General features: G+C 43.1%; 1 protein-coding gene across 1 annotated transcript; it reads left to right on the plus strand.

The window, feature by feature from the left end:
• The first annotated feature begins 4,970 nt into the window (after positions 1–4,970).
• On the plus strand, positions 4,971–22,402 carry herpud1 (homocysteine-inducible, endoplasmic reticulum stress-inducible, ubiquitin-like domain member 1). The gene is made up of 8 exons (XM_048547098.2): positions 4,971–5,352; positions 9,679–9,756; positions 12,558–12,635; positions 15,829–15,944; positions 16,038–16,160; positions 18,133–18,474; positions 20,199–20,337; positions 21,717–22,402. The coding sequence occupies exons 1-8, from the start codon at positions 5,212–5,214 to the stop codon at positions 21,897–21,899; spliced, it is 1,200 nt and encodes a 399-aa protein (XP_048403055.1). The 5' UTR covers positions 4,971–5,211; the 3' UTR covers positions 21,900–22,402.
• The last annotated feature ends 3,878 nt before the right edge of the window (positions 22,403–26,280 follow it).

The raw sequence follows: 26,280 nt of genomic DNA on the forward strand, positions 1-26,280 counted from the left end.
GTTCCACACGAGTACGAGGGGAAACATCATCAGCAAGACATGCAGAAAGTAATTGATGCCCCTTGCTGAGGGAATGAGACGAGGATGCTCCCCCTGGAGCAGTCCTGAGAGCAAGTTCCCAGCTCAGCTAGCCTGGGTTTGTCCTACATCTGGGCGCAGGAGCTCCCTCTCTCCCTGAGTGGAGGTCACACTGCACGTGGGGTTGGTTACTTGGCCTGGCTTTCCGTGGTGGTCACTCCCTCATGAAACAGTGCTCGGAGACTTGGCAGAACACCTGATAGGCACAGACATCTTCTTAGTCTGCACAAAGTTGTGTTTAACCATTGGTATTTCCATCATACGTTCTTCTCACCTTCGTTGCACGTCCTTTAGACCTAAGGCCGCAGCCAGAGACCCATCAACGGTGTGGCTTGGAATTGGGGTGAGGTCATTGCAGTATCTGGACCTCATTTGTCACGTGCTTCCTCATTTCTGTGCCATGCTTACCAAAATATGCCTCAATTCTAAATTCGACCCCTCTGTGACCTTGCTGGGTGGAGTATTGCTGGTGGAGGGCGCATCCTGTCGGTCACTGATGTCATTGTCCTAGGGGTGAAGTCTTCAGTCTCCAGTGACTAAGGTCCAGCTTCTGCACTGAAGGGCATCTGAGAAGGAGAACAAGTTCCACAGAGTCTGGGACCACTGCACAATTCCTCCAGTGGTGCTGAGCATCCATATGGCAATTTCATGCCTCATCACTCTTGACTTACTGTCAGCAATGAGCTGACTTAGCTGGTCCCTATCAGAATAGAAGGTTTCTTGCCCCATGCAGGGGTGAAGGTGTTCATTCTGGGCACTCTTCAGACCCCTTTGCCTTTCCCTTTTGATGAGGGGGTCCATTTATCCTACAAGAAAAAGTGGATGTTTAGTGGCTTGACAAATGCCAACTGACTGTCTTGTTATCTTCTTAACACAAACTGCCTGATGTGTTTATTTGAGATAGTTTGGCTTGAGTAAATATTTGGACCCTGGCCTCAAATGCTATCCAGTTGACATGCTCACCTGCTGGCCCTGCTGCTCACTCACACAAATACTGATGTCCACCCGAGCGATTATCCCGTGCCACTGAGACACTTACCTGGGTGGATTGAAGGAGGTCATCAACCCTAACCTAACAGCGCACTTGTGATCTTGAGTGGACCCCACAGTTGCTAGTCCCCTCTGCAAATGCTGTCCAAGCTATCTTGGATGGGCAGGAGGGCCTCCAGGAGACAACTTCCTACCTTTTCCAATTGTGTAGAGGAGAACCTGAAAGAAAGTGGAACAGGTCCTTGTCTTTGCTCCACATTTCAGGTTTTGGGACTGGAGCAGTGGTATAGCATTAACATAATCCAGAACCCTAGGGTAATGCTCTGGAGACAGGGGATTGAATTCCTCCATGACTGAAGCTGAATTCAACAACAGTATGGAAATATGAGCTGGCCTAATAAAAACCATGTAACCACTATTGACAAAACAGTATGAAGCTGAAGAAGGGTCCTGACCTGAAAAGTCAACTTTTCTGCTCCTCTAACGCTGCCTGGCCCACTGTGTTCCTGCAGCTTCACACTGTATTGTCTTGGACTCCAGCATCGGCAGTTCTTACTATCTCTAACCACTGTTGATTTTATTGTTTTTGACAGTCTGGCTCAGTTATTTCCTTTAGGGAAGGAAATCTGCCATCCTTTCCTGCTCTGGCCTATGTGTGATTCCATACCCACAACAACAGGGTTGATACTTAACTGTCCTCTGGGCAATTGGAGATGGTCAATAAATCCTGGCCTAGCTAGGAAAGTCCATGATTCCATGAATGAATTTTAAAAAAGACTTTTATGAAAGGTTTGGCAGGCCAGGTAGCATCAGAGGAGCAGGAAAATTGACGTTTTGGGTTGGGACCTTTCTTCCAAAACGTCAACTTTCCTGCTCCGCTCCACCAGCTCCACACTGTTATCTCTGACTCCAGCAGCAGTAGTTCCTACTAGCTCTTATGAAGGGTTTGGATATGATGGGTTGGTGTGAAAATGCCAGGACAGTAGATTCTAATGAGCTTAGCAAGAGGAAATAAGTTGGAGGTTGTCGACTTGCTCACCGACCTGGCTTGTTCTCATTCAGATGTCTTGTCACTATGCTAGGTGACATCATCAGTGGACTCTCAGATGAAGCAATGTTATTCTACTCTGCTTGGAATTTATACTTGGAATTTAGGACGCAGTATGCCCTAACCCACTGGCCACACTGCTATACATCAGGAACATGTCAGAACTGACAAGACTCCTAACACCACTAGGAACCATGGTGGCACATAGGCCCACAGCTACTCTACGACAAAAAATTACAAGAATTAAAGACGCCATTGCCACAACATGCAGAACCAACGTGGTTTACAAAATACCACACAACGACTGCCACAAATACTACATCAGACGGACAGGATGGAAACTTTCCATCAGAATATATGAACATCGACTAGCAGCAAAACGGCACAACAAACTCTCCTTGATATCGGTATACTCAGACAATGAAGGCCATCAGTTTGACTAGGATAAGGTAACCATAATAGCTCAAGCCAAACATAGACACACATGGGAATTCCTAGAGTCATGGTTTTCCATCTGCAATGCAGTCAACGAACACACAGAATTGGACCCCACATACAAACCCATACAGATCAAAACCAGAAATGACTGTACTCACCATAACAGACCAGACAGTATAAATTCCAAGTGGAGTAGAATAACACCGCTTTATTGGAGGCCTCACTGATGATGTCAGCTAGCATGGTGACGAAACATCTGAACGAGAACAAGCCAGCTCGGCAAGTTAGTCAGCAACTTCATCCATAACCCAAGCTACAAATCTTTGCCAACACTTTGAAGTAATAAATTTGGGAACGGGTGGTGTTGTCACGAATTGCAAAGACAAATTCGCCAAAGTTCAAAATGAACAGAGGTGACCGTGGAACCTATGTTTGTGAGGCAGAGTGTCTCTGCTCCCGCACAGACCTGAACTGTGACCTGATGATGCATTATCCCATGGCGGCCTGCCCTCACCATGTTTTTGCATGTGTTTCCCATGCCTGCCCAGGCCCTTTAAATTCTCACTTCAGTCACGCACGTATTACCCAACTCCCAATATTAATTTCTCTGCCTTCACGTGTTGCTAGTTAAATTACCCCTGCTGCATTGGTTAAGCAGCTGTTAAGTGTTTGCTAGTAAGGGAACTGTGTTAATTATTGAGTTAAGGAGACAGGGCAAATAGGGAAAGACACTCATAAAAGAATTGAGAATGAGAGGCCACAGATTTAAAGTAGTTCTTAAGAGAGCAAACGTGACAGGGAAAAACCCATAAATGGTTGGGCTCAGGAACACACAATCCAACTGTGTGGTAGCAGCAGGTTTGTTTGAGATATTGAAAAGGGGATTAGACTGTCTTTTGAAAAGGAAGACCACAGACTTAAGAGGAAATAACAGTAGAATTGTGCAAAATTAAATACTCGTGGTGGGCTGGTGCAGACATGATTAGTTGAATGGCCGCCTCCTCCTGTGGCAACAGTTCTGTGCAATCTGGACCTTTATCCTAATATACAAGTTTAGTGAGAAACTGACAGATCCTTTCGTGAGAAGGAGATGCCAGAATCTACTATACCTCAGAGTGTAAGTGAGTTGGCTGTTTACATGAGTTGTTCTTGTCTGGAAATGCAGTGTCCCCAAGGAGCAGCTGAATGCAGATTCAACAGGAACTTTCCATTGGAGACTGGGTGAAGAGCAGGGGGCTTGGAGTTAATTAGATTACACAGTAAGAGCACAGGATGAACAGATGAAATGGCCTCCACTTCTGACGGAGGGAGAGGTGTAATGAAAAGGTTGCAAAGAAGAGAGACCTCAGTGTGCAGGTACATAATTTCTTGAAAGTAGCATCACGGGTGTGCAGGGTAGTAGGCATTTGGTATGCTTGCCTTCATCGGTCAGAGCGTTGAGTACAGGAGTTGGGATGTCATGTTACAGCTGTACGAGGCATTGGTAGGGCCACATCTAGAATACTGCATACAATTCTGATTGCCCTGCTATAGGAAGAATTTTATCAAACTCAGAAGGGTGCGAAAAAGATTTACAAGGTTGTTACCAAGTCCTGAGGCTTTGAGTTATAAGGAGAGGCTGGGACTGTTTTCCCTGGAGCATCACAGGCTCAGGGGTGACCTTTAGAGAGGTTTGTAAAATCATGAGGTGAATAGCCAAGAGATAATGGGAACTGCGGATGCTGGAGAATCCGAGATAACAAAGTGTGAAGCTGGATGAACACAGCAGGCCAAGCAGCATCTTAGCAGCAGGAAAGCTGACGCTTCGGGCCTAACGTTAGCTTTTGTGCTCCTAAGATGCTGCTTGGCCTGCTGTGTTCATCCAGCACCACACTTTGTTATCTAGGTGAATAGCCAAGGTCTTTTCCTAAGGGCAGGGCAGTTCAAAACTAGAGGCATTGGTTTAAGGTGAGAGGAGAAAGATTTAAAAGGAAAAGGGGAACTTTTTCTCAGAGGGTAGCGCGTGTACAAAATGAGCCGCCAGAGGAAGCGGTAAAGATGGGCACCATAACATTTAAAAAGACAATTTGCATGATTAGGAAAGGTTTAGAGGGATATGGGTCAAATGCAGGGAAATGGGATTAGTTTAGTTTATGAAACTTGGTCAACATGGAGAAGTGGGCCGAAGGGTCTGTTTCCGTGCAATCTGATTCTGAGAAACGGGCAGCGCTTGTGGTTCTCCTGAGGCCCGGACAGGGCTGGGGAGCTGTAGCCGGCCGTGAACGCTCCGAGCCCGGCAGGGAGGCGGGGAAATCCCCTCCCCCGGTTCGCATTCCAAAACTGCCTCCTTCGAGCTCCACGTCGCTGCTACAAAGGACCAATCACCAGCAGCCACACTCCGGCTTGGCATTACGGACACTCCGCCCCCACCCTACAGCCCCAGTACAATGGGAAAACAAACTCAGAAAGCAGGGGGCGAGGAGACAAGTCACAGTGAGTCTATAAACTGCTGAGCGGGAGGGATTAGCAGCGCTCGGTGTAACCCGCTTGTCTTGTACCAGTTCCTGCTCTACCCTTACTCAACACTCGCGGCGCTGAAGAAGCGGTTCCGATTATAAACCTCGCACAAAATCCAGAGGAGCGAAAAAAAACCCCTAAACTCCAAAGAAGCAGCGGGTATGGGGGCTCATGTGGAAATGGTGCCTCTGCTCATTAAAGCGCCGAACCAAAAGTACGAAGATCAGAAAGTCGAGGCGGATCCAGGCTGGACGGTGAAGAATCTGAAATCCTATCTGAGAGAGAACTATCCGAGTCACCCAGTAAGTCACTCCGGGTGGGGAGCGCTTGAGGGTGGAGTGAACCTAAAACAACAAAACGCTGGAGATCACAGCGAGTTGTATTTAGCAGTCTGGTAGATTTTATTTTTAAAGCTTTCATAGCCGCTCAGGAACGAGACACATTGTTGGTGTGGAACTCGAGGGCTCCTTTCAGGGACCCTTCGCTTAAAGTTTTTTTTAAGAAATTTTCTTGCCCCTCCCGAGACTTCCGGCTCCTACTTGTGGATCTGCCTGGCCCGTCGATCTTTGACAAGTGAGGCAGAACAGATCCGTCCTCGGCAAGACCCGAGAAATTCTCATCAGGGCTAGGCAGCAAGTGAGAAACATTTTAGCAGAGCTGGGCAATCCTGTTGTACACTGCACAGTAAAGTTGTAAGCTGCCCTACTGTTCGACTTCTCATTTTAGTAGGTAGAAGGGTGGGAGTGTGAGTATTAACATTGCATTTTAAGTGTTAACTTGGATTTTACAGCTTCTCTACATTGAAGTGTTTGTCATTAAAATCCTTTTTGTTTTTCTTCCAATGGACTATAGATGCTAAAATTATCACACTACCAGAAACTATCCAACCTGCCTTTATTTTAAATTGTTCCTCGCCAATATGTATAACCCATGCTCTGAGCCCTGCTTGAAAGGAGTACTAAGCCGGAAGCTTATTAGGTTCAGAGTGGATCGCAAAGTTTGACTCGAATGTGACTTATGAGGGTGTGGAAACTCTTCACAGTCTGGCAGAACGATCTAAAAACACAAGAAGTTTACCAATTCCAGCTACACTGTTGTTTCGGCTCCATTATATTTGCCTCCCAATGTTCAGTTCGCTGAACCTACAGGATTCTAAAATGGCTCGGAAACATATTTCCCTAATGTGGCCTCTAACTCTTTAAATGAGTTAAAAGTGTTAATTTATGCACAGCCATCGATATTTTTCCCTCTGATTGTAAATTAGTTTCTGTGATAATTTAATTAAAACAACGAGCAGACGAATCACAGTCTTGGCAAGATCTCAGACTTAATTCCCCATCTATGTGCATCCCAGCAAGGAGACAGGAGAGAGTGTTCAATCTGGGTGAGGGAATTTCTCCTTATTGATTATGGGATATGGGTGTTGCTGGCTGGACCAACACTTATTACCCATACCTAGTAGCCCTTGAAAAAGTGAGTTTCATATCAAGGAAGCAAATATAACATTGGGGTTTGATTCTATCCAAAAACCTAAAGACCTCTCTTAAACATACAATATATTTTCTTACATGTGAGACACTAGCAGGGTCCGATTGCTGATGGTGAACTATGTAGGACTGCTGTTAGGAAGGGAACTCCAGGACTTTGACCTATAGGTGATGTGTTTTCAAGTAGGATGGTGAATAACTTGGAGGACGTGTCCGGTCAAGTTTACGTTCTGTTTCTTGTGGTTTCCCCTCCTGAAAGTCACGTGTGATCTTCAAATTGACGACAGAACGGTTGCAATGTCCACGTAATTCAGCAACAACTACACACAACAGAGGAGGAAAGCTAGTGGCCTAATGTTATTGTTGGACTGTGTATGTGGAGACGTCGGTTCGAATCCTGCTGCAGCAGATGGCATTTGAAATCAATTTTAAAAAAAAAATCCCTAGAATTAAGAGTGTAATGATGACCGTGGATTCCAGATCTACACAAATTACCCCTTGGCCAATTAGGAATGGTCTCGGCGGCCAAGCCCTCATCCCTTGAATGAATCAAAATATTAGGTGAGGTACTGGAAGGCTGTAGGAGTTGACTAGCCATGAACAGAAGCCTAATTAAAATACCGCTGATATATTGCAGAAAAGTGCCACAGTATTATGACAATAATGTATCTGCTGCTACACACCTGAAAAGGTGGCATTGCATAATATAATAGTGAGTCTGCCCAGCTGTTTCAAGAATATTGCCACTCTTAAAACTTTACATTGTCAATGACCATTTCAACTCTTATCCCAGGTCTGATTAAAATATGAAATACTGATTTTAAAGTTGACAGATTATAGCAATTTGGAGAGAAATGCTTTTACCTTAAGGTGACGTGGTGATTTGTCAGCCAGTGAACAGCATGTGCTTGGCTGATGAGAGCTAGGGACTTTTCACACAGGTTTCACATCCTGGGATCAAAGGGAATGAAATGTCTCATCTGTTGACACTCATAGTGTAAAAGTGAAAACCTAAAATTTCCTGTTATGCTGTTGCTGACTTCTCTATCAAACTGAGAAAGAAAAAGAAATTAGTCCTTTTTCGTTCTAAAACAATACATGCAGCTTTGAAAGTTCTTTCAGATATGTAACCACTAGTAGCTCATACTAATATCATAGAGATGGAGAAACAACCCAGGCTGTGGGAGGACAGTGTCTATAATTGGGTGTTTTCTTTCATTGCCAGTGACTGGACATAATGGGAAGGTTTTCCATGCTCAGCATGTCACTTTCCACTTCCCTGAGTAATTATCCCCCTGTGGAATGATCCAATGTTCAGAATTATTTATGCCCTCACTCGCAAGATAAACATTTAAATTGAACTGATGGATGCACCCTAACACCTACTGCGATGGCCCTTTTAAAACACTCTCATTTCTACAAGACAAATATTGAGTAATCCCCACTGCCTGCTGACTGAAAACTGCTGATGTAAATGAGTAGCTGAGGTACAAACAACATGTTTGTTAATAAATCACTTGATATTTGGAATGTTCCCATTATCACTGATATTTGGAATGTATCATTCTTTGCCACATGCCATTGTTAAAGCACAGTCTGGATTTCGAAAGAAATCCTGGTAATACTGAAATATTAATATGGCACATAAGCACTAGCAGGAAGGTTGAATTGAGCTGATGGCTTCCAGACAAAAAAACAATGCTCTCTTTGTGTTCTGTAATGTTGGGCTTTAGCATATATCTTGGATTATAGTACAGTGCAGATAGAGGCTCCTTAGCCCATCGAGTTAGTATCGACCCTCTGCACAGCAACCCACCCTATTCCTGTAACCCCATATTTTCTACGGCTGATCCACCTAGCCTGCACTTCCCTCGACAATATGCGAGGATTTAGTACGGCCAATCCATCAAACCTGCATATCTTTGGACTGTGGGAGAAAACCCACATGAACGTGGGGAAAACATGCAAATTCCACTCAAACAGTCATCCATGGTCGGAATGAAATCAGAGTCCCTGGCACTGTGAGGTATAGCGAATCCATATATGTTTCATACAAACATGCATCATAATATTTCACCATTTTGCATTTTTCTAAATCCCCTTTTCATTTACAGCACAGTGCTTTAGTTGCTTTTAGTGCACTTGCCGAGTCCAAAGCAAAGTTTAAGCAAATACTTTTAGATGCAGCCTCCAGACAGTTGGCGCTGAGTCTGCTGTTGCCATGCTGCCAGGTGGCTCAGTATCAATGCCACTTCTGCAACATTAGCATGCTTTGTTGCTTTGTTTGTTTGTGTCAGTTGGAGGAGTTTGGGCAGAATTCCACAGGGTGCATTCTTGTAATTCTAAGTGAGGATTGTTTATCTCTCAGCCCCTGCCTGTTCAGAAAGTGAGATAGTAGAAGTTGAATTCGGCCCATTGAATCTCACACAAAAACATGTATTGAATGCATTTAAACGATTTTCTTGAGGTAAGACATGTTATGCTCACCTGTCTCTGAAGAGTGGCTGCTTTTACCAATGGACCGACTAGCATTCCTGCCTTGATGAGTGTAGCCATGTAATCTATAATTGATTGCATATCAAGATCTGCAAGAAGGTAAATGATCAAATTCAAGGCGCCTCTGCTTTTTTGTATGCCACTGATTTAATATCACTATTCTGCCAACATTTGTCTCATGCCTGTGACTGCAGTTCAAAAAAATAACGGAGCATTTTACATTTCCCAGAAAGACTAATAAGGTGCAAGACAGTCTGTCTGTTCAAGGCCCAGTGTAAAAATAGCCTAAGGCAGCACTGGTTGTTAGCACTTGTTGCTTGCAGTTTAACATCCTCAGGATCACTGAGTTGAATCAGCTTTTTGACTGGCTTGTTTTGGAGTAAAGGTTATAAAGAAGCTTCGTGTCTCCCAGCAGTGATTCAAAAGTGCTTCGTCATACAATCTTTTGAAGTGCAGTGACAGTGGAGTTTGTCTCTGAATTTGGCATTAATGATAATCAGGAGTGAATCCAAAGACCACTTTGTTTCTGGCAGTTTGAATTTAAGAAGTGTTATTGAAATTTGCAAAGGCTTAGAAGCAATTGGATGCATCCAGAGCCAACTGTGTCTGTGCCTAATCAACTCTTGAATATGTTTGCTTTTTCAGACTGAATCTGAGCAACGGCTGATTTATTCAGGAAAGCTGCTGCCTGACCATCTTTTACTGAGAGACGTGCTACGTAAGGTCAGTCCTGCTGGAAGTGAAAAAAACATTGCCTTTCACTAAATGGGTTTTGTGGTTCAAAAGAATTTAATGTCAGTTTTTTTTAAAGCAAACGACAATGACTGTTGAGTTCAATGTTGTTTTGCTCGTGACTTTTGGAGTTAGTAATTGCTGTGTATTTTTTAAAAATGTGTTTTACTAACAGGAATAGAAGAGGGGAAGGTCGAAGAGAGAGAATTTTTACTCTCCCTTAAAGTATCTTGAGATGATCTTATTGAAACACGGAATGCTGAAGTGGGCTTAATAGGGTAGATGCTGAGAAAGTGCATCCCCTTGAGGGGTATCTGAACTAGGGGCATAGTTTCAAAATGAGGAATAGTGCAATTCTTTACCCCAGAGAAGTTTGGAAACTGGATCATTGAGTATGTTCAAGGGTGGAATAGATTCTTGCCCTACAGGGATGTTGAGGGTGATGGAGAATAGGCAGAGGTGAGATTCTGATCAAGTCAGTTGCAATGATATTTAATGGCTGTGCAGGCCTAAGGAGTCATACAATCTACTCTTATTTCTTATGTTCTTGAATTCATTTTTGTGTTGATTGAGTTGGTAACACTTGAATCTGCAAACTCCTGACTCAGAAGTTCAAGAGTCATCACAGGACTCTGGGCATATTAGGTTGACATTCCAGTGCAGGGCCAAGAGAGAACTGAACTCTGACGTACCATTTCTCACATAAAATGCTTATGATCTCAGACCACACCCCCAAATCAGACCACAATGCAGTTAGGGATCTGTAACATTTTGTTTATAGTGATGAAACTTTGAAATGTGAGAGGTTATTTACTACAAAATAAAGCTGCAGGACACTGCAGCTTGCAAACAGAAGAAATTTTTAACTGTACAATAGTGAACCAAGCAAACAAACACCAATGTTTAACTTATACTCCTAGAATTAACATGCAGTAAACATTAATTAACACTATAACTATGGTTGAAGCCATCACAAACTGTACAAATGGCAGAACAAAGGCGGATCTCATGAATTTTTTTATAGCCCACCTGGATGAGACTGATCAATGAGTAATCCTCTCCTGTCTCCCTAATGTCTGGTCCACTATCTACAAGGCATGAGTCAGAATGATGGAACGTTCTGGATTTGCCAGGATAATATGGCTCCAAAAGCGTGCAAAGCTTGACATCATTCAGGATAAAGCTAAGTGTTTGGCACCGAGCCACTCTCATCAACATGGACTCCCTCTAATGGTGCACTGTGGCTATTGTCTACTGTACCCACAATGGTCTTACCAAACCTCCTTAGTCAGCATTTTCTGAACTCATGACATTTACCATCTAGAAGGACAAGGGCAGAAGATGCAAGGGAACAGCATGGCTTGCAAGTTCCCTTCCAATCCCCGTACCATCCTTTATTGTCACCAGATAAAATCCTTGAAATTCCTCTCTACTGGCTTTTTTGAGTTTATATCCACCATGTGGACTGCAATCGTTTAAGGAGACAGCTCAGCACCATCTTCTCGAGCAGGTAGTGATGGGAACAAAAGTTGTCCTAGCCAGCAATGTCCACATCCCATGAAAGAATGCAACACGTTAAATGTCAGATTTCCTCAATCAAGACATTCAATATACTTCATAATGGGCTCAATTCGCAGCAAAGCATTCCAAAATTTCCTGATCACAAAAGGACACTGTAGAAACACATGTTGGCTCTTCTCTCCATTCTTATAATGTGTAAGCATTAACTCCATAGTGCGAAGGCACACTGAATGTTGAGTCTGAATGGGATGTGATGTTAATTTGAAGTGCTGCCATTCAGCAAGTATGGTTTTTGTTGAATGCCTGTTGCACTGACATCACCTTGAGAAGCAACAGTTTATCAAATTGACACGTATGTGTCAGTGCGCAGGACTGTCAGTTCACCACTAGCTCAGATTAGGCACAATTCCTTAGCAGCGTTTAACTCGAAGATCCCTTGAGCAGTAATAAGCCTTTCAAACACCCATGTCCTTTCTAACTGGTGTTGCCATCGGAATTATGCAATGGTCTCATGATTGCTAAGAATATGTTGGAATTGGCTTAAGCTCATATCTGATTAGCGGAGACTTTTTTCCATTTTCTGGGCTGGATTTAATCCAGGTATCAAGGCTTGTGAGCTTTGATGCTACACATGTAGCAACATGGGTGATTTTCTGGTGGTGATTAATATAGGGGAAAAATAAATACCAAGGGTGATTTGGTATGGGAGAAAAAAACCTAAACTGAGAATTGTTTGTTTGTTTTTTTTGTTGAGCTGGTCACACAAATTAATCGCTGTGCTGAAAGTGTGTTCAAACCAGATAAGAATTGCCAGTCAGTACCTGCTGTGTGTTCCTTATGATTAAATTCATGGAGACAGATGTGTCACTGGAATGGGTTGTAACAACACCTGGTATCAGATACAGTAAGCTAAAGATTTTGATCAAATCATATTAGAATTAGGTTTTATTGTCATATACGCAAGTACAGAGATACAGGAGTACAGTGAAAAGTTCACAATGTTGCTATTCGCAGCCCCATCTTAGGTAGAAGGTATCTAGGTACAAAATCTTAGGTTAAAAAGTAGAAAAAGAAATAAGTTAGAAGTTCACCATTCAGATATTAGTTATTTACTAAGTTCTTATTCAGCAGACCTATATTTCTTTATGTTAAAACAACATGTAAAATTCCTTTTGGATGCCTTGTGAACCTGCTTCTGTCTGTCAGCTTCCAGAAGTACCTTGACCAAGTCTGGCATTAATTGTCTTGTTTGTCTCCCTCATCTCCTGCAGAATGACCAATACCACACCCTTCACTTGGTCTGTAACTTGAGAAGTGAAGCTGAATCTACCCAAGCAGCAAATATGAAGGTAAAAGGAAGGAATCAATGGGACTGGTTAGCGTGCCCTTACAAATACTCCCATGGACATCACCGTTTAGATCTGACTGGACTAAAATGAGAATGTCTAAGTCCTACACTGTTGTAAAATTGGATCTAATTGCTGTAGGTTCTATTTTATAGATACTAAGAACCACAGCTAGTTCACACCAGGACAGGAAACTGGATGTCAGAAAATTCTTCTCCATTCCACCTCCTTCATGACATGGTCACAAAGGCCTAGATGTGCCTTTTGATTTGTGCTGAGTTCATGTTGCCCTACATGTTAAGTTTGTTGTTAATACCTCCCCTGACGTTTGGTAAATGGCCAAGGTAGTGGGTGAACATCCTGCCACAATCTGTCACCACTTGTGCAGCTCCTGCCGTTGCTGGGCTGGGAAATTATGGGTGCCTGACTTGAGCAGCAGTGAATTATCAACTACAATAGTGAGTGAGCATGACACCACCGTAATGCTGTTAGACTTGACTCCTGTAAGCCGTGTACTGTGGTGATGTTAGGACTCAAAATCTGCGACTGTCTTTCAGGCTGAATTTCCCTCCTTCACTCTTCAGGTTCTGACTGATAGAAACTTCAAACCTAGCTCCAGAAATTTCAGCAGGGAATCTATACTGATACTGCGGCGGCAAAACTGCACAATGTTGATGAATTGGACGCGACCATGTTGCTGCTTCATCAATAATCTTCCCTCCGTGATTAAAATCAGAAGTGGGAATGTTCACAATGATTATATCACGTTCAGTGCTGTTGATGACTCCTCTGATGCTGGAGCAGTACATGTCCATATGTGGCTATCCCAATTTGGGCTGACAACTGACTGCAATAACATTTGTGCTACACACCTGCCAGATCATGACTATCTCAATCTCCAACAAGAGAGAATCTAACCATTACCCTTCATGTTCAATGGCCCCGTTATCACTGAATGCCCCCACTGTCAACACCCTGGAGGTTATCATTGAACGGAAACCAAACTGGGTTAGGCACCACACTGTAGTTACAAAAGTAGATCAGATGATGCGTGCAGGTCCAACAACACTCAAGAAGCTTGACACTATCTAGGACAAAGCAGCCTGCTTGTCTGACATCACATTCACAAATAGTTAGTCGCTTCACCACCAGATGCTCAATGGCAGCATTGTGTACTGTCTACAGAAAGTTGCCAAAGACCTTCAGACAGATCCTTCCAAACCCATGACCGCTTTCATCTGGAAGGTCAAAGAAAGCAGGTACGTGGGAACGCCAACACGTGCAAATTCCCCTCCAAGCCCGAAGCACTATTCTGACTTGGAAATATATTGACATACCTGCAGTGTTGCAGGGTCAAAATCCTGGAACTTCCTTCATAATGGAGTGGTGGATGTACCTACATCAGTGAACTTCAGTGATGTTGAAGAAGGCAGCCCATTACCACTTTCTCGAGGGCACCAGGAATGGGCAATGTATGCTGGCCCAACCAGTGATGCCCATATCCCTTCACTGCATTTTGTTAAAATTCATTGAACTGAGACCCACTCTGCCCCTGAGATCAATGTAAAAGATCCCTTGGTAAAATTTGAAGAACTGGGGATTTCTAGCAGTGTCATAGCTGTCATTTATCCTACCCCTTACCAATGTCACTACTAACTGCTGTTGAACTCGTTGGTTTTCATGGTCACTTGTTGTATGTAGATTGCCTGCCTTGTTTTACTTAGAAAGCAACTAATGATGTGTTTCATAAACAGAGTTAACAGGCTGTAAAGTACATTGAGTTGCCCTGAGAGGTGGAAGGCATTATATACACGTGGTCGTGTGCTTCCTGGATAGACCCTTCAAATTTGTTGTTGACGGCAGAGTTTACAGGAGCTGGACATCTGCTTGGAACTGCTTCTGCCAACTCTTTTGTTTAACCCCTTAACTTTTCAAAGGCACTTTAACTACCCCTCTTTGAACAAACCTCTGATTTCCTTTTCTTTCTGACCTCCACAAAGGTTTCACAGGAATTACTTCCTCTTTGAAGTTTGTCAGTCACTGTTCCACATAGAAAACACCACGTAATTGTAAACATTTGCTAATCGCAGCTCTTGAAGTTTGTGCCTGATCATAACTCGACTCTCATAATAGAAAGAAAAGATCAGGCTCCATGTTTTCTCTTTTTTATAAAAAAAGTCTTTGACTATGAAAATGTTTAGTTTCAATTAGAGTTGAATGGTGCAGGATTGAAGCATGAAGAGTATACTTAAAGAGCTATGAATTCAAGGCTTGTCACTATGTGATGGGGGAAAAGAATCATCCCAACTATTGAGAAATGCAGTTGGAGGCGTGTGAAGCTTCTCACTTTCTGCTGTGAGCTATCATAAAAAGCCACCCACAGGATAACAGGTGCAGTGCCAAGTGCAGGCAAACTTATTTTCAACAAATGTTGTTCCCTGCTCTGGAGATTTGCATACTTGTGGTAGTTCAAAATGTCCAGCTGTGTCATGGGTTGAGAGCAAACTATTTATATCCTAATTGGCTTTGGCTTAAGCTAAAGTCCCACAGAGAAAGCACCTAAATGGGAGTTGTTGTCATTGCGCCTTAGGGCAAAAACTAAAAATTAAATACTGTGCATAGAGATTTAATAAATCTAAATGTTTTAATGCTTTCACTTAACCATTGTCACTGGGATAAAAATATTTGGCGCTAGTGAAAATACGGAATCAGCAATGGTGTATAGGCAGCCTAGTTATTGACGTCAATGGAGTGGAATATCAGATGAAGTTTAGAAACAGTTGCTCTTGCCCAAAATTAACCTTTGCCCTATTGAGGCTTGTGGCTAAGGAGACGATGTCAAAGCCTTTGAGTGTCCAAATTGTTTCGTCAAGTTCAGTTTGTCCATTTCAGAATCCAGTCCTCAACTGGACAGACAATGACATGATTCCCCCCCCCAAGTTTACTCTTAGCGCTGGAAATCATAGGATATGGATCATTCACTGGTGTAAAAATGGACAAAGTAGGAAAACTTGTCTGAGATGCAGTGGATAGGCCAAAAATAATTTTTTTCCCCATCTGTATTTAAAGGTAGTGAAAAGCAAGATGGCAGACACGGAGTTTGATTGACATCCACTTGTTCCTCTGTCCTATCTCTTGCTTTTTTTTTGTCTGCATAGCAAGTTGACTTGTTTTGTTTTTGACCTTCTATAAACAGGAAGCAGCTGCACCTACAGCCTCTGGCCAGGAAACCCTCACTGTCCCCACGTCAGTAACTGCAGACAGCCTTCGGCACAGAGGATCCAGCTCCTTCCCTTGGTTGTATGGTGCCTGGTGAGTAGGACCAGAGGCTCATTCATCACTGACTTGATGTCTGTATTTGTTTGGTTATGTGTTAAATCTGCTCTTTGATTTGTCATTTGAAAGGCCAGCAGGAGAAGAGCTCCAGAGACCAGCAGGAATGTCTGGTCTAGCAGCGTACAATCTGTACAGCTCTCAGCAAATAGTTTGGCTCCAGCAGATGTATGCAAGACAGTACTATATGCAGTAGTAAGTATTTCATTTATTCCACAGGTTATCTTTAAAACAGAATTTGCAGGTTTTTCTTTGTGATTCTTACATCACACTGGTTCCCTTTCTGCCATTCTGCTACAGTATTGAGTGTAGATTGTATTGTTCAAAAGAAGATCACAGTGCTCACACCTTTTCTTGTATTCTTTGCTAAAGGAGAGATTGTCCCCTGCTGAGTACAGTTAAATAATATGTCTATTATTCTGAGTTAATGTTTGTAAATGTCTCTGATTTGAAGTTTTGAAACTAAGCGAAGGTTGTTTAGCATTATTAGTAAGTTAAAAAGCTTACATTTTGGAATTGTCTTGTGTCCTGACATTGAAAAGCCTCACTTCCCACAAGTTTCCTTTTGAGGGTAGGGACAAAGGGTTGAATCTCCTTTGCCCAGTGCCTGCGCATTCGCAGCAATAGACAAAAACACAAAAAAAACAGAAGTTGCTGGAAAAGCTCAGCAGGTCTGGCAGTTTCTATGAAGGAAAAAATAGAGTTAACGTTTCGGGTTCGGTGACTCTTCCTCAGAACTCTCGGAAGTGTTACCGGACCTGAAACGTTAGCTCTGTTTTTCCCTTTGCAGATGCTTCCAGTCCTGCTGTGCTTTTCCAGCAACTTTGTTTTTGATACTGATTTACAGCATCTGCAGTTCTTTTGGTTTTTATTAACCTGTCTTCTCCCTGTCAGACAAAAGACTCCTGTTCCCAAACTAATGTATTGTGGACTAGACAGACAGACCTTTATTGGATAAATATACCAAGGGGTTAGGCCCATGTATGGCGAAATGGAAGTGAAAAACTAGCAAATCATTTTAAAAAGACCAAATGGCCAATCTGCTATCCCAATTCCACCTGAAACTATACTGATGAAAACTGAGCAGTTTGTGTCTGATGCCAACATCTAGCTATTGGACAACACCCATGTGGAGACATCAGGTCTGTGGTGAAGCTGAGGCTTTCTGCCTAGAGAAGAGAAAATTGGGAGGAGATCTGATTGAGCAATTCTATCATGAGGTTACTGGACAGCCAAATGGGGGCGAGCCGTTTTATTCAGCTGGAGGTTTAAGAACCGGGGGTACCATTTTAGGGTGATTTGTGACAAGGCAAAAATGGTGTGAGGAGGAATTTTTTTTATTTACTCAAAGTGAGTGATTAGGATCTCGAATGTTCTGCCTGACAGAGGTAGATTAAATTGTGGTTTTCAACATAATTCTATTGGCATCTAAATAGGGGTGGCATGGTGGCTTAGTGGTCAACTCTGGTGCCTCACAGCGCCAGGAGCGCAGCTTCAATTCCAGCCCCAAGCGACTGTGTGGAGTTTGCACATTCTCCCCGTGCCTCTGTGGGTTTCCTCTGGGTGCTCCGGTTTCCTCCGACAGTCCAAAAATGTCCAGATTAGTTCGATTGGCCATGCTAAGTTGCCTATAGTGTTCAGGGATGTGCAGCTTAGGTGGATTAGCCATGGCAAAATGCAGGGTTATAGGAATAGGGTAGGGGAGTGGGTCTGTGTGGAATGACCTTCAGAGGTTGACTTAATGGGCCAAGTGGCCTCTTCCACACTGGAGCAAATCTGTGATCCTATCTGCAGGGTTATGGGATAGGCACCTGGGAATCAGGTGGGCATTGGGAACTGTCTGATTTGCACTTGTAGAGGGCCAGCATAGTCAGGATGGGGAGAATGACCTCTACAGTTCTGCCTGGGCTGGTATAATGGCCAATGCCAAGGGGGAGACCCATTGGTTCCTTTACCGATAAAATAGTCAGCAGCCCTTTTGATTTAGTCTGAAGTGTCCTTTTGGGGCTTGTACAAGTTTTCGGGTTTCTCTGTTTTAATTAGAAAACTGGAGCCAATTGCTGTCTCTCACTGTCTCTCCCTGCCATGATGAATACCTTCCCAGGAAGCCAAGCAAGCTGGATGTTGTTGGATTTATCTGTCTGAATTGTAATGTTTTCTTTTCCAGCCAGGCTGCAATTGCTGCTGCCGCTGCTGCCACTGACTCTCGGCAGCATCCGGTGGTCGCCCCGGGGACACCTCCAGTGCTACCCAACCAACCCCCTCTGGTCAACCTTCCAGCAGATCGGGACGCCCCCCTGCCTCAACTCAACAACCCGCCGGCCAACCAAAACCTCCGGATGAATGCTCAGGGGGGCCCGGTGATGGACGACGATGATGAGTTGAACCGCGATTGGCTGGACTGGCTGTACTTGGGTGCCCGGGCCTGCTTTTTCCTCAGCATTGTCTACTTCTACTCATCTCTAAGCCGTGTGGTGCTGGTAGCCAGTGCCATTCTGCTGATATACCTGTAAGTATTCTGCAGCACCTCAGGCAGTTCTTGTTTACGCCCGTTATTCATATGAGTGAGTGGTCGCCAACCTCCAGCATGTCCTGGAACTACCAAGAATAGATGTTCTGTCCTCAGGAGAGTGCTGCAGAGAAATAATTATTGGGCTGCTTTCTGTGAACACTCCTTAGCTTATTAATGATTGTTATAAAGCGGCCAATGGAAGGCCGTTTGACTAGATAGTTGGAGTTGGAATATCCTTAGGATAACCGGTTAGAGTTGCCAACCTATGTTTGATATTGCATCGCTGACTTGCACCTTCATCCATTACGAACCAGGACAACCGGTTTGTGAGATGTTGAACCAGGGAGATAGTGGCTGTTTAAACTGCACCATGTCTAAAAAGAATTCATGAAATCCTACCCATAGCATGGCTTCCAAAGATCATTGCAGATTTGCATTCTGACAGCATTTTTCAGTTCTGTCACGAATAGTCTTGATAAGCATTTTTATTTTTGCTTGAATCATCATTAGCTGCAATCACTCTGTTAACCCAACCCCTTTACCCCCTACTTATAGGCAACCAAACCTGGGGCAATGCTGTTAAAATAGAAGTGGACCCCACTACCCCTCTAACCTGCTGTACCATTCGATGTGGTCATGGTCGACCTGATCTTGGTCTCAATTCTATTTTGTCTGTTCCACATTTCTCTTGACATCCCCTACAGTTATTAAGAAGGAAAATTCTATCTGTAATACATTGATAGGAAGGGAAGAAAGTACTCTGCTGTGTGACAAGATTCTGAAGGAATTTACAGCCGAGAATGTCAGGACTAACCAGCATGGTCTGGTAGAGTTGGCCTACAGAGAGCTTCAACTGATGACGTGGCTTGTTTAAATTGGCTTGTTTCTATGGTTTACTTTGTTCGCTCTAACGTATCATGGTGAGCTATGCACAGAAGGGTCAGGGTTCAATAAACTCAATATTCCAAAGTCTAGTATACCATTATACAGAATTCAGCCCTGATACTAAGGTCGGTGCTAAGTATTGGACCGGAGCTCTGATTGCTGCCAGCATTCGGTTCTATTGAGTTTCTTTCTAGCCTCTTTAATCCTATTTAAAACTAACTAGTTTTAATCCGGTGTTGAAATTGTTTATTTGTACTGCTAGTAACTGAAATAAAATGGCTGATTTGTATACATATGGTTTATATTGTTTGGTATTTTAACTGTTAATCTTGCTTCCTCCTCTTGACTCAAAATCACCTGTACCGAAAAGTATCGGACTTTGAGATTTCTTTTGACTTGATGAGGTGTTTTTTCGTATACCTTGTCACTGCAGAGAGTGAGAAGTCATAAAGATAGTGGCCTCACTGCTCAACCCTGGGCTGGTTTTATCCTCCCAATCTTGCCCATGGCTGACTTACCAACGTGTGGAGGGTGCAAAGGTCAGGTTGTATTTTGGTAAATCATCAACTCGTTTTACACCCCCACCAATTTTCTTTAACAATCAGATATCGAGCAAAACGTTTGATTTGGCCATTAATAGCTGTTACTGTTGAAGCTTCCAGTTTGCACTTTATCCAGCAGATTACTCGACAGTTTGTATTTCTGTTCCCTTTATTCACAAGTTAGCCTATTGCAGACTTGATGCCATGCCCATCTCAGCAATTGACTAGACCTGAGGGGCTATATGCACCTAGTTTTCTTGCTGTCTGAATGTGTGTCCTGTCCTGCCCTTATAGGCATCGTGCTGGTTGGTTCCTATTTGGGCATCCAGCACCAGTACAGCCAGCACCAAATGCTGAAGTGCCAGCAGAGGAAGCCAATCCAAACCGTGACCTTCAAGAGAATCTGGATTACCAAGAGAATGTGCAAGGAGAGGTCAGTGCAATTTTCACATGGTTCATCTGCGTAGAGGATCTGCAGTTGAGTATACAGTAGTTGTTAAGAGCTCAAGCCCACCCAGTATCTTCAAGAAAGTTGTTTACTGCGAGAAGTCAAATCAGAATTAAGCAAAACATTTTGCAAACTTTTTTTTAATGGTTGTAAATGTATTTTGAATAGCACCTTTTTGAAGTCATTTGGTGTTTTGAGCAGCATTATAACAATGTGCATGATGTTGAATGGAGATGTTCCAATGATTGCATGGCGGGAAATGAGGTTTTCACTTTCACTTGTTCCATTCTGCGGATAGAAAATGTATTCACTGAAGGGCATTTGGGGAGAATTCAATCATTCCCGGCAGAGATTAAGATGACAGTGGTGTTCTTTGGAAAAGGCCATCACTTAGCAGGGATAGGTTGACTATAATGGCAGGACTTTCACAAAGGTAAATCTGCTCTGGGGGAAAAGGAACAATGCTCAGCTAAACACACAGTTGCCTTGCAAATGAACCTATTCTATTTTTCAGTTTACGTGGCAGAGCAGGAGTTTGTAATTTTATATATCTATAACCTGTCACTTGCCCTGTTGTAACTTTTTAAACACCCATCACTGGTTTCTAATTCCTTTGATGATGCCGATCCTGCGTAAAACACCTTAAATCAGACTAATGCCTATTCCTGAATGGCCAAGATACTTATTGCTTCAAGTAGGTTCATTCCATTTTAAATTGAAAGACAAGCCCTTCAGTGGTTTTGTCCCTTCCTATTTGTACAGCCGCCTCAAGAATTCTGTTCTTCCAATCTCTTCTCTACATCCTGATTTTCTTTTTGTCATCATTGATAGACAGTTTACAGATACCCAGGCCCCAATATTTTGAAATAAAAACAGAGGTTCCTGGAAAAGCTCAGCAGGTCTGGCAGCACCTGTGGAGAAAAATCAGAGTTAACGTTTCCAGTTGACTCAAACCAAAACATTAACTCTGATTTCTGTCCACAGATGCTAGCAGACCTGTTGAGCTTTTCCAGCAACTTCTGTTTTTGTCTCTGACTTACAGCATCCGCAGTTCTTTTGGTTTTTACTCAATGTTCAAAATTTCTCTCCTTTTAAACTTCTCCATCCCTCTCTCCCAATCCTCCTCTTAACCTTGCTCTTCGACTAAGCTTTGGGCTGTCTGTGCCCATATGTGGCTTGTTGCCAAGTTTTGCCTGATAATATTCCTGTGAAACATGTTAGGATTTTTTTTGACATAAGGCAAGATCCTGTTAGCTGAGAGATTTTTAAAGGGTACAGAATAAACAAAACTCTGCACATCTGATCCAAGTTAAATTACAGTGCGAAATGTTACTAATCTGATTTGTTTCGTGTGTGAATTTCAGAGTGGGACACCAGATCGAGAAGTTGGAGGAGAAAATAACTCTGGAAGCGGTGAGATCACAGAAGCCCCTGCGGCTCCAGAGGTTGAGATGAATAGAACGACACTTGCAAATAAAGCCTGGGTGTTTTTCAAAACCTTCTTTGCGTCGTTGATCCCTGAAGGTCCTCAGGTTGTGGCGAACTAATTCCAATTGCACACCGAACTGCTGTGCCTTTTTGTTGAATTTTATTTTTCGAGGGGAGAAAAAGTGCAATCCTAGTTCAGTGTTTCCGGGCTTTGTGCAAAAATGAAGTCACTGTTTCTGCTGCGACTGGGTCTCTAGATGTGATTCCAAATGAAGCGCAGGGTAGTACATGATATAAAATGTAAATTTTGTAAATTATTAGAGGAAAGATATTATTATATAATGTGCAATTTAGGTTCTAGTGTGTGAAGCTGCAAATTGGATCACAGAGTGACTCCACAGTATGTGACAGCATCTTTATAATCTCTTTGTAACAACAGCTGTGGCCACCGACACTTTTATCTTTGCAAATATGACTTAATATGAAAAATGCTTATTCCCTTTTAGTGCAAGTTTTATGACAAACATTTATTGGAAAAGTAACTTGGTTATTATTTTTGCAAAAGTGTAAATTTAGACTTCACGTTGCGTAACAAGCACAATAAAAGCAATTTTGATGGAAATGAGAACTGCCTTCTTCCTGTGCTCCCCTTTGTCTAACCCACTTTATTTCCTGTTGAACGCTCCTGTGGCGGCAGGGTGTGCATTACTCTGCTGATACTTTGTTTCCATTAGCAAGTTGCGTAAGTCATGCATCAAGTTGTAATGCCACATTCTGAAGATTTCGGTTCCACTTTATTTCAAGCAACTCCCTCATTGGCTTTTAATTTAGTTGTTTAAATAGTCAGAAAGTTTTCAGTACTGCTACTGGAGTACTATCATGCCCCATAGCCCTTGAAGTATTCAGTGCCTTAAACCGTTTCTTGATATCACATGCTGTGAATCAAGTTGCCTGAAGTTTGGCATCTGTGGTGCTGGGGACCTCTGCAGGAGGCTGGGATGGACCATCCACTTCTGGCTGAAAATTGTTGCAAATGCTTCCAGTGTTTCTTTTGATATGCTGGCCTCCCCAGTCATTTAAGGATGGGGATATTTGTGGATCCTCCTCCAATGAGCTGTTTAATAGTTGACTATCTGTCTGTGGTAGGACTGCAGAGCTTAGATCTGATCTGTTAGTTGTGAAGCTACTTAGTTCTGCATATTGCATGCTGCTTCTGCTGTTTTGGCATGATGCTCATCCTTGTTTCGTTTCGCCATGTTGGCACCTCATTTTAAGGTATGCCTGGTGCTATTCCTGGCATGCCTTTCTGCACTCACCATTGAACCAAGGTTGATGCCCAGACTGATGGTAATGGTACAGTGCGGACTCTGCTGGGCTATCTGGCTATAGAATAGGGTTGACCACAATTCTGCAGCTGATGGCCTACATTGCCTCGTGGACACCCAGTTTTTAATTTGTTCGAAATCTGTCTTGTTTAGCACTTGCTAGCAGCAATGTAGTGGAGGTTGATCTTTGACCTGAAATCTCCAGGGCAATGTTGAAAGTTGGTAAGAATAGTTATGGCACATTGGGCCAATAATCTACAAGAGTTGCTTGCAGCCAAGTCCAGTCTTAGTCTCGTGTTGCTTCCCTTTGTGCTGCGCTGTCAAACTGGCCACAACGAGGGATGGCACGGTGGTTAGCATGTTGCCAGGGGCTTGGGTTCGAAGCTGCCAGAGGGTGGAAGTCTGTGTGGAGTTTGCGCATTCTCCCCATGTCTGCGTGAGTTTCCTCTGAATTCTCCATTTCCCCCACACTCCAAAGATGTGCCGGTCAGGTGGATTGGCCATGGTAAATTCTCCTGTAGTGTCTGGGGATGTGCAGGCTATTTGGATTAGCCATGGGAAATGCAGGAATAAGAGTAGTAGAGTATGGGAGGTAGGTCTGAGTGGGATGCTGTTTGGAGGGTTGGTGTGGGCTCGATGGGCTGAATGGTCCACTTCCACACTGTAGGGATTCTATGATTCTAACTCCTTCAAACTGTGGATGTTCCGAAGTCTTCCAGCCTGGTGAGTTTTGATGTTTCCATGGATTTTTTTTTTACACAATATGTTCCTGGGATGTTGGTGCCACTAGCTAGGCCTTCGCTCATTTCTAATTGCCTTTTCAGGACATTAATGAACCAGAAACCAGACAGGTTTTTTTTTCCTGACAACCAACAATAGTTTCATGACCATAATCAGAGATTTACCTTCAGATTTTAAAAGAAAATTCAAAATCCACCATCTGCCAAGGTAGGGTTTGAAGCCGTATGTGGTCTTAATGTTATCTCTAATCCCATTAATGTGAAGACCCCTGGTTAAATCTCTCTTATTGCCTGTGTGCATGGATGGCATGCCTTTTTTAAAGTGGGGTTTAATAGTGTTGAACGTAATGGAATCTTTCTGAAGATGACTGTGACCTGGAAGAGCAATTTGAGAAGCAGAAACCAGAATGACAACAAAAACCAGAAGAGAGACAGCAGAAAATGTGGAAAGAGAGGATGAGCGAGAGTGATTGTCCCAAAGTGGAGAAGGGAACAGAAGCATGGAGAGGGAGTTAGAACCCAGAGAAAGAGTAAAAGAACAAGTTTTGAAGCAGTAGAGAAGTGAATGAGAGGCAAGGACCACTGACAGCTTGATGAGGTCTTATTCTTGCATATGGGGTTATCGCTGTCCACATGAATGGGGAGCCACATCGTATCCACACAGTCCTTGTGCTGTTATGTTTGAAACATTGATTGCTCACTCACTGAAGATGAAATTGACATATTGATTTAGCTCCTGGTTCCCAAAGTTTAGCCATCACTGATTTGAATGTTGTGTAAATGTGGTTTTGTACTGTTCCACTCTCTGATGGGATTATATACACAGATTGACTCTGACTCTAAGGAGTCTTCAATAAAGTTCACTGCGTGAAATCTTATGTAACTTATTTTCTCTTTTGTAGAACAAAAGTCCATCAGGTTTGAAACCATGAACCTCTCGCCCTTGAACAACTTCAAAGCTTCAGAAATGCTATCAAAAGCCCCAGAATTGTGCAGAATAATCCCATTACTGTTTGGCTGTTGCCACAGAGATGCCGGGCTCCCTCTTAAAACCTAATCCCTTATTTCGGAAATATCCTTCTGGACTAGTTGAGGAGTTTGCTTGCTTAGCTAAGAGCGGCTGTGATAACCTTTTTGTTTGTTTAGGGAAGTCTGTAAAGCCTCAAACAAAGTGAGGCAAGGGTGCTCATTTAAACAAACAACAAAGTTATCATAAAAATCATTGTGAAGTCTAATGTTGGACTGCTTACCATTTCAGATCACTGGGTCTTGTGCAACAATCTGGGCCCCAGCATTGTAGTTGCTTTATACTGGAATGACACCACTAGAGGCCTACGATGGAAAGGTGTTAGGCATAGAGAAGTCCCTGACTCCAGCTTCTCACTAAAACCTCTTGAATGTCACTAGCATGTCAACAGAAGTTCAACAATAATCTTGTACGCATGCATCAAATCTTGTGTGTGTGTGTGTGTGAGACAGATATCACTGCTACGAATCCCTCACTCACTTCCTCGATTTCCCAATCTATTGGAGACTAGCCAGAAAACTGGCCGAAGTTTACTTCATCTGGAATCGCCTAAAGAGAATTGTAGGTCAGTGTGGAGAAGCTGACCCCACACTGTTCACGTCTGAATGGCGTCAGTTTGTCTGCTGAGACACTACCTGATTGAGCCCAGGAAGTGCCCACAAGTGAGAGAAATGATAATCGATTGGGTAAATGGAGTAGCGATGCACAGTGTAATCTGAATGGGGGAAACACACTTGAGGAGCTGAGTGTCTTACACTGAATACAAACCTCTTGGATGAGGTACTGTTCCAGCATTGAAAATGTGCAGAACATACAGTCAAAGCCTTCAGTCAAGAAGAAGTGAAGAAAAAAATTAAAAACTACATTTTTTTGGTTCCTGGTTTACATTCTACACGTTCTTGATAAACAGCTAATGTAAAAGCAGCAAAATAAAATGAAGTGATAATGGGAACTGCAGATGCTGGAGAATCCAAGATAATAAAATGTCAGGCTGGATGAACACAGCAGGCCCAGCAGCATCTCAGGAGCACAAAATGAAGGGTCTAGGCCCGAAACATCAGCTTTTGTGCTCCTGAGATGCTGCTGGGCCTGCTGTGTCCATCCAGCCTCACATTTTATTATCTAAAATAAAATGAAGAACTGCCAAAGATCTGAGATGAAAGCAGAGTGTTGGGGAAACTCAGGAGGCCTGGCAGCATTTGTGGAGAGGGACAGAGAGACAGAGATTAACATTTCAAGTTCAGTGGCTATGAAAGCAGGCTGACTCTGACAGCGAATCCCAAACAATGCAGCTACTTGTTCATCTGTAACCAGAGCAGCAAATATCTCTGCAGTTTCCCTCGTGATCCAAACAACCAACCAACCAAACCAGCTTCTTTGATTGCTGCTGTGAATCAAACTGAAGGTG

The sequence above is a fragment of the Stegostoma tigrinum genome, chromosome 16 (assembly GCF_030684315.1).
Source record: "Stegostoma tigrinum isolate sSteTig4 chromosome 16, sSteTig4.hap1, whole genome shotgun sequence".
Taxonomy (NCBI): Eukaryota; Metazoa; Chordata; class Chondrichthyes; order Orectolobiformes; family Stegostomatidae; genus Stegostoma; species Stegostoma tigrinum.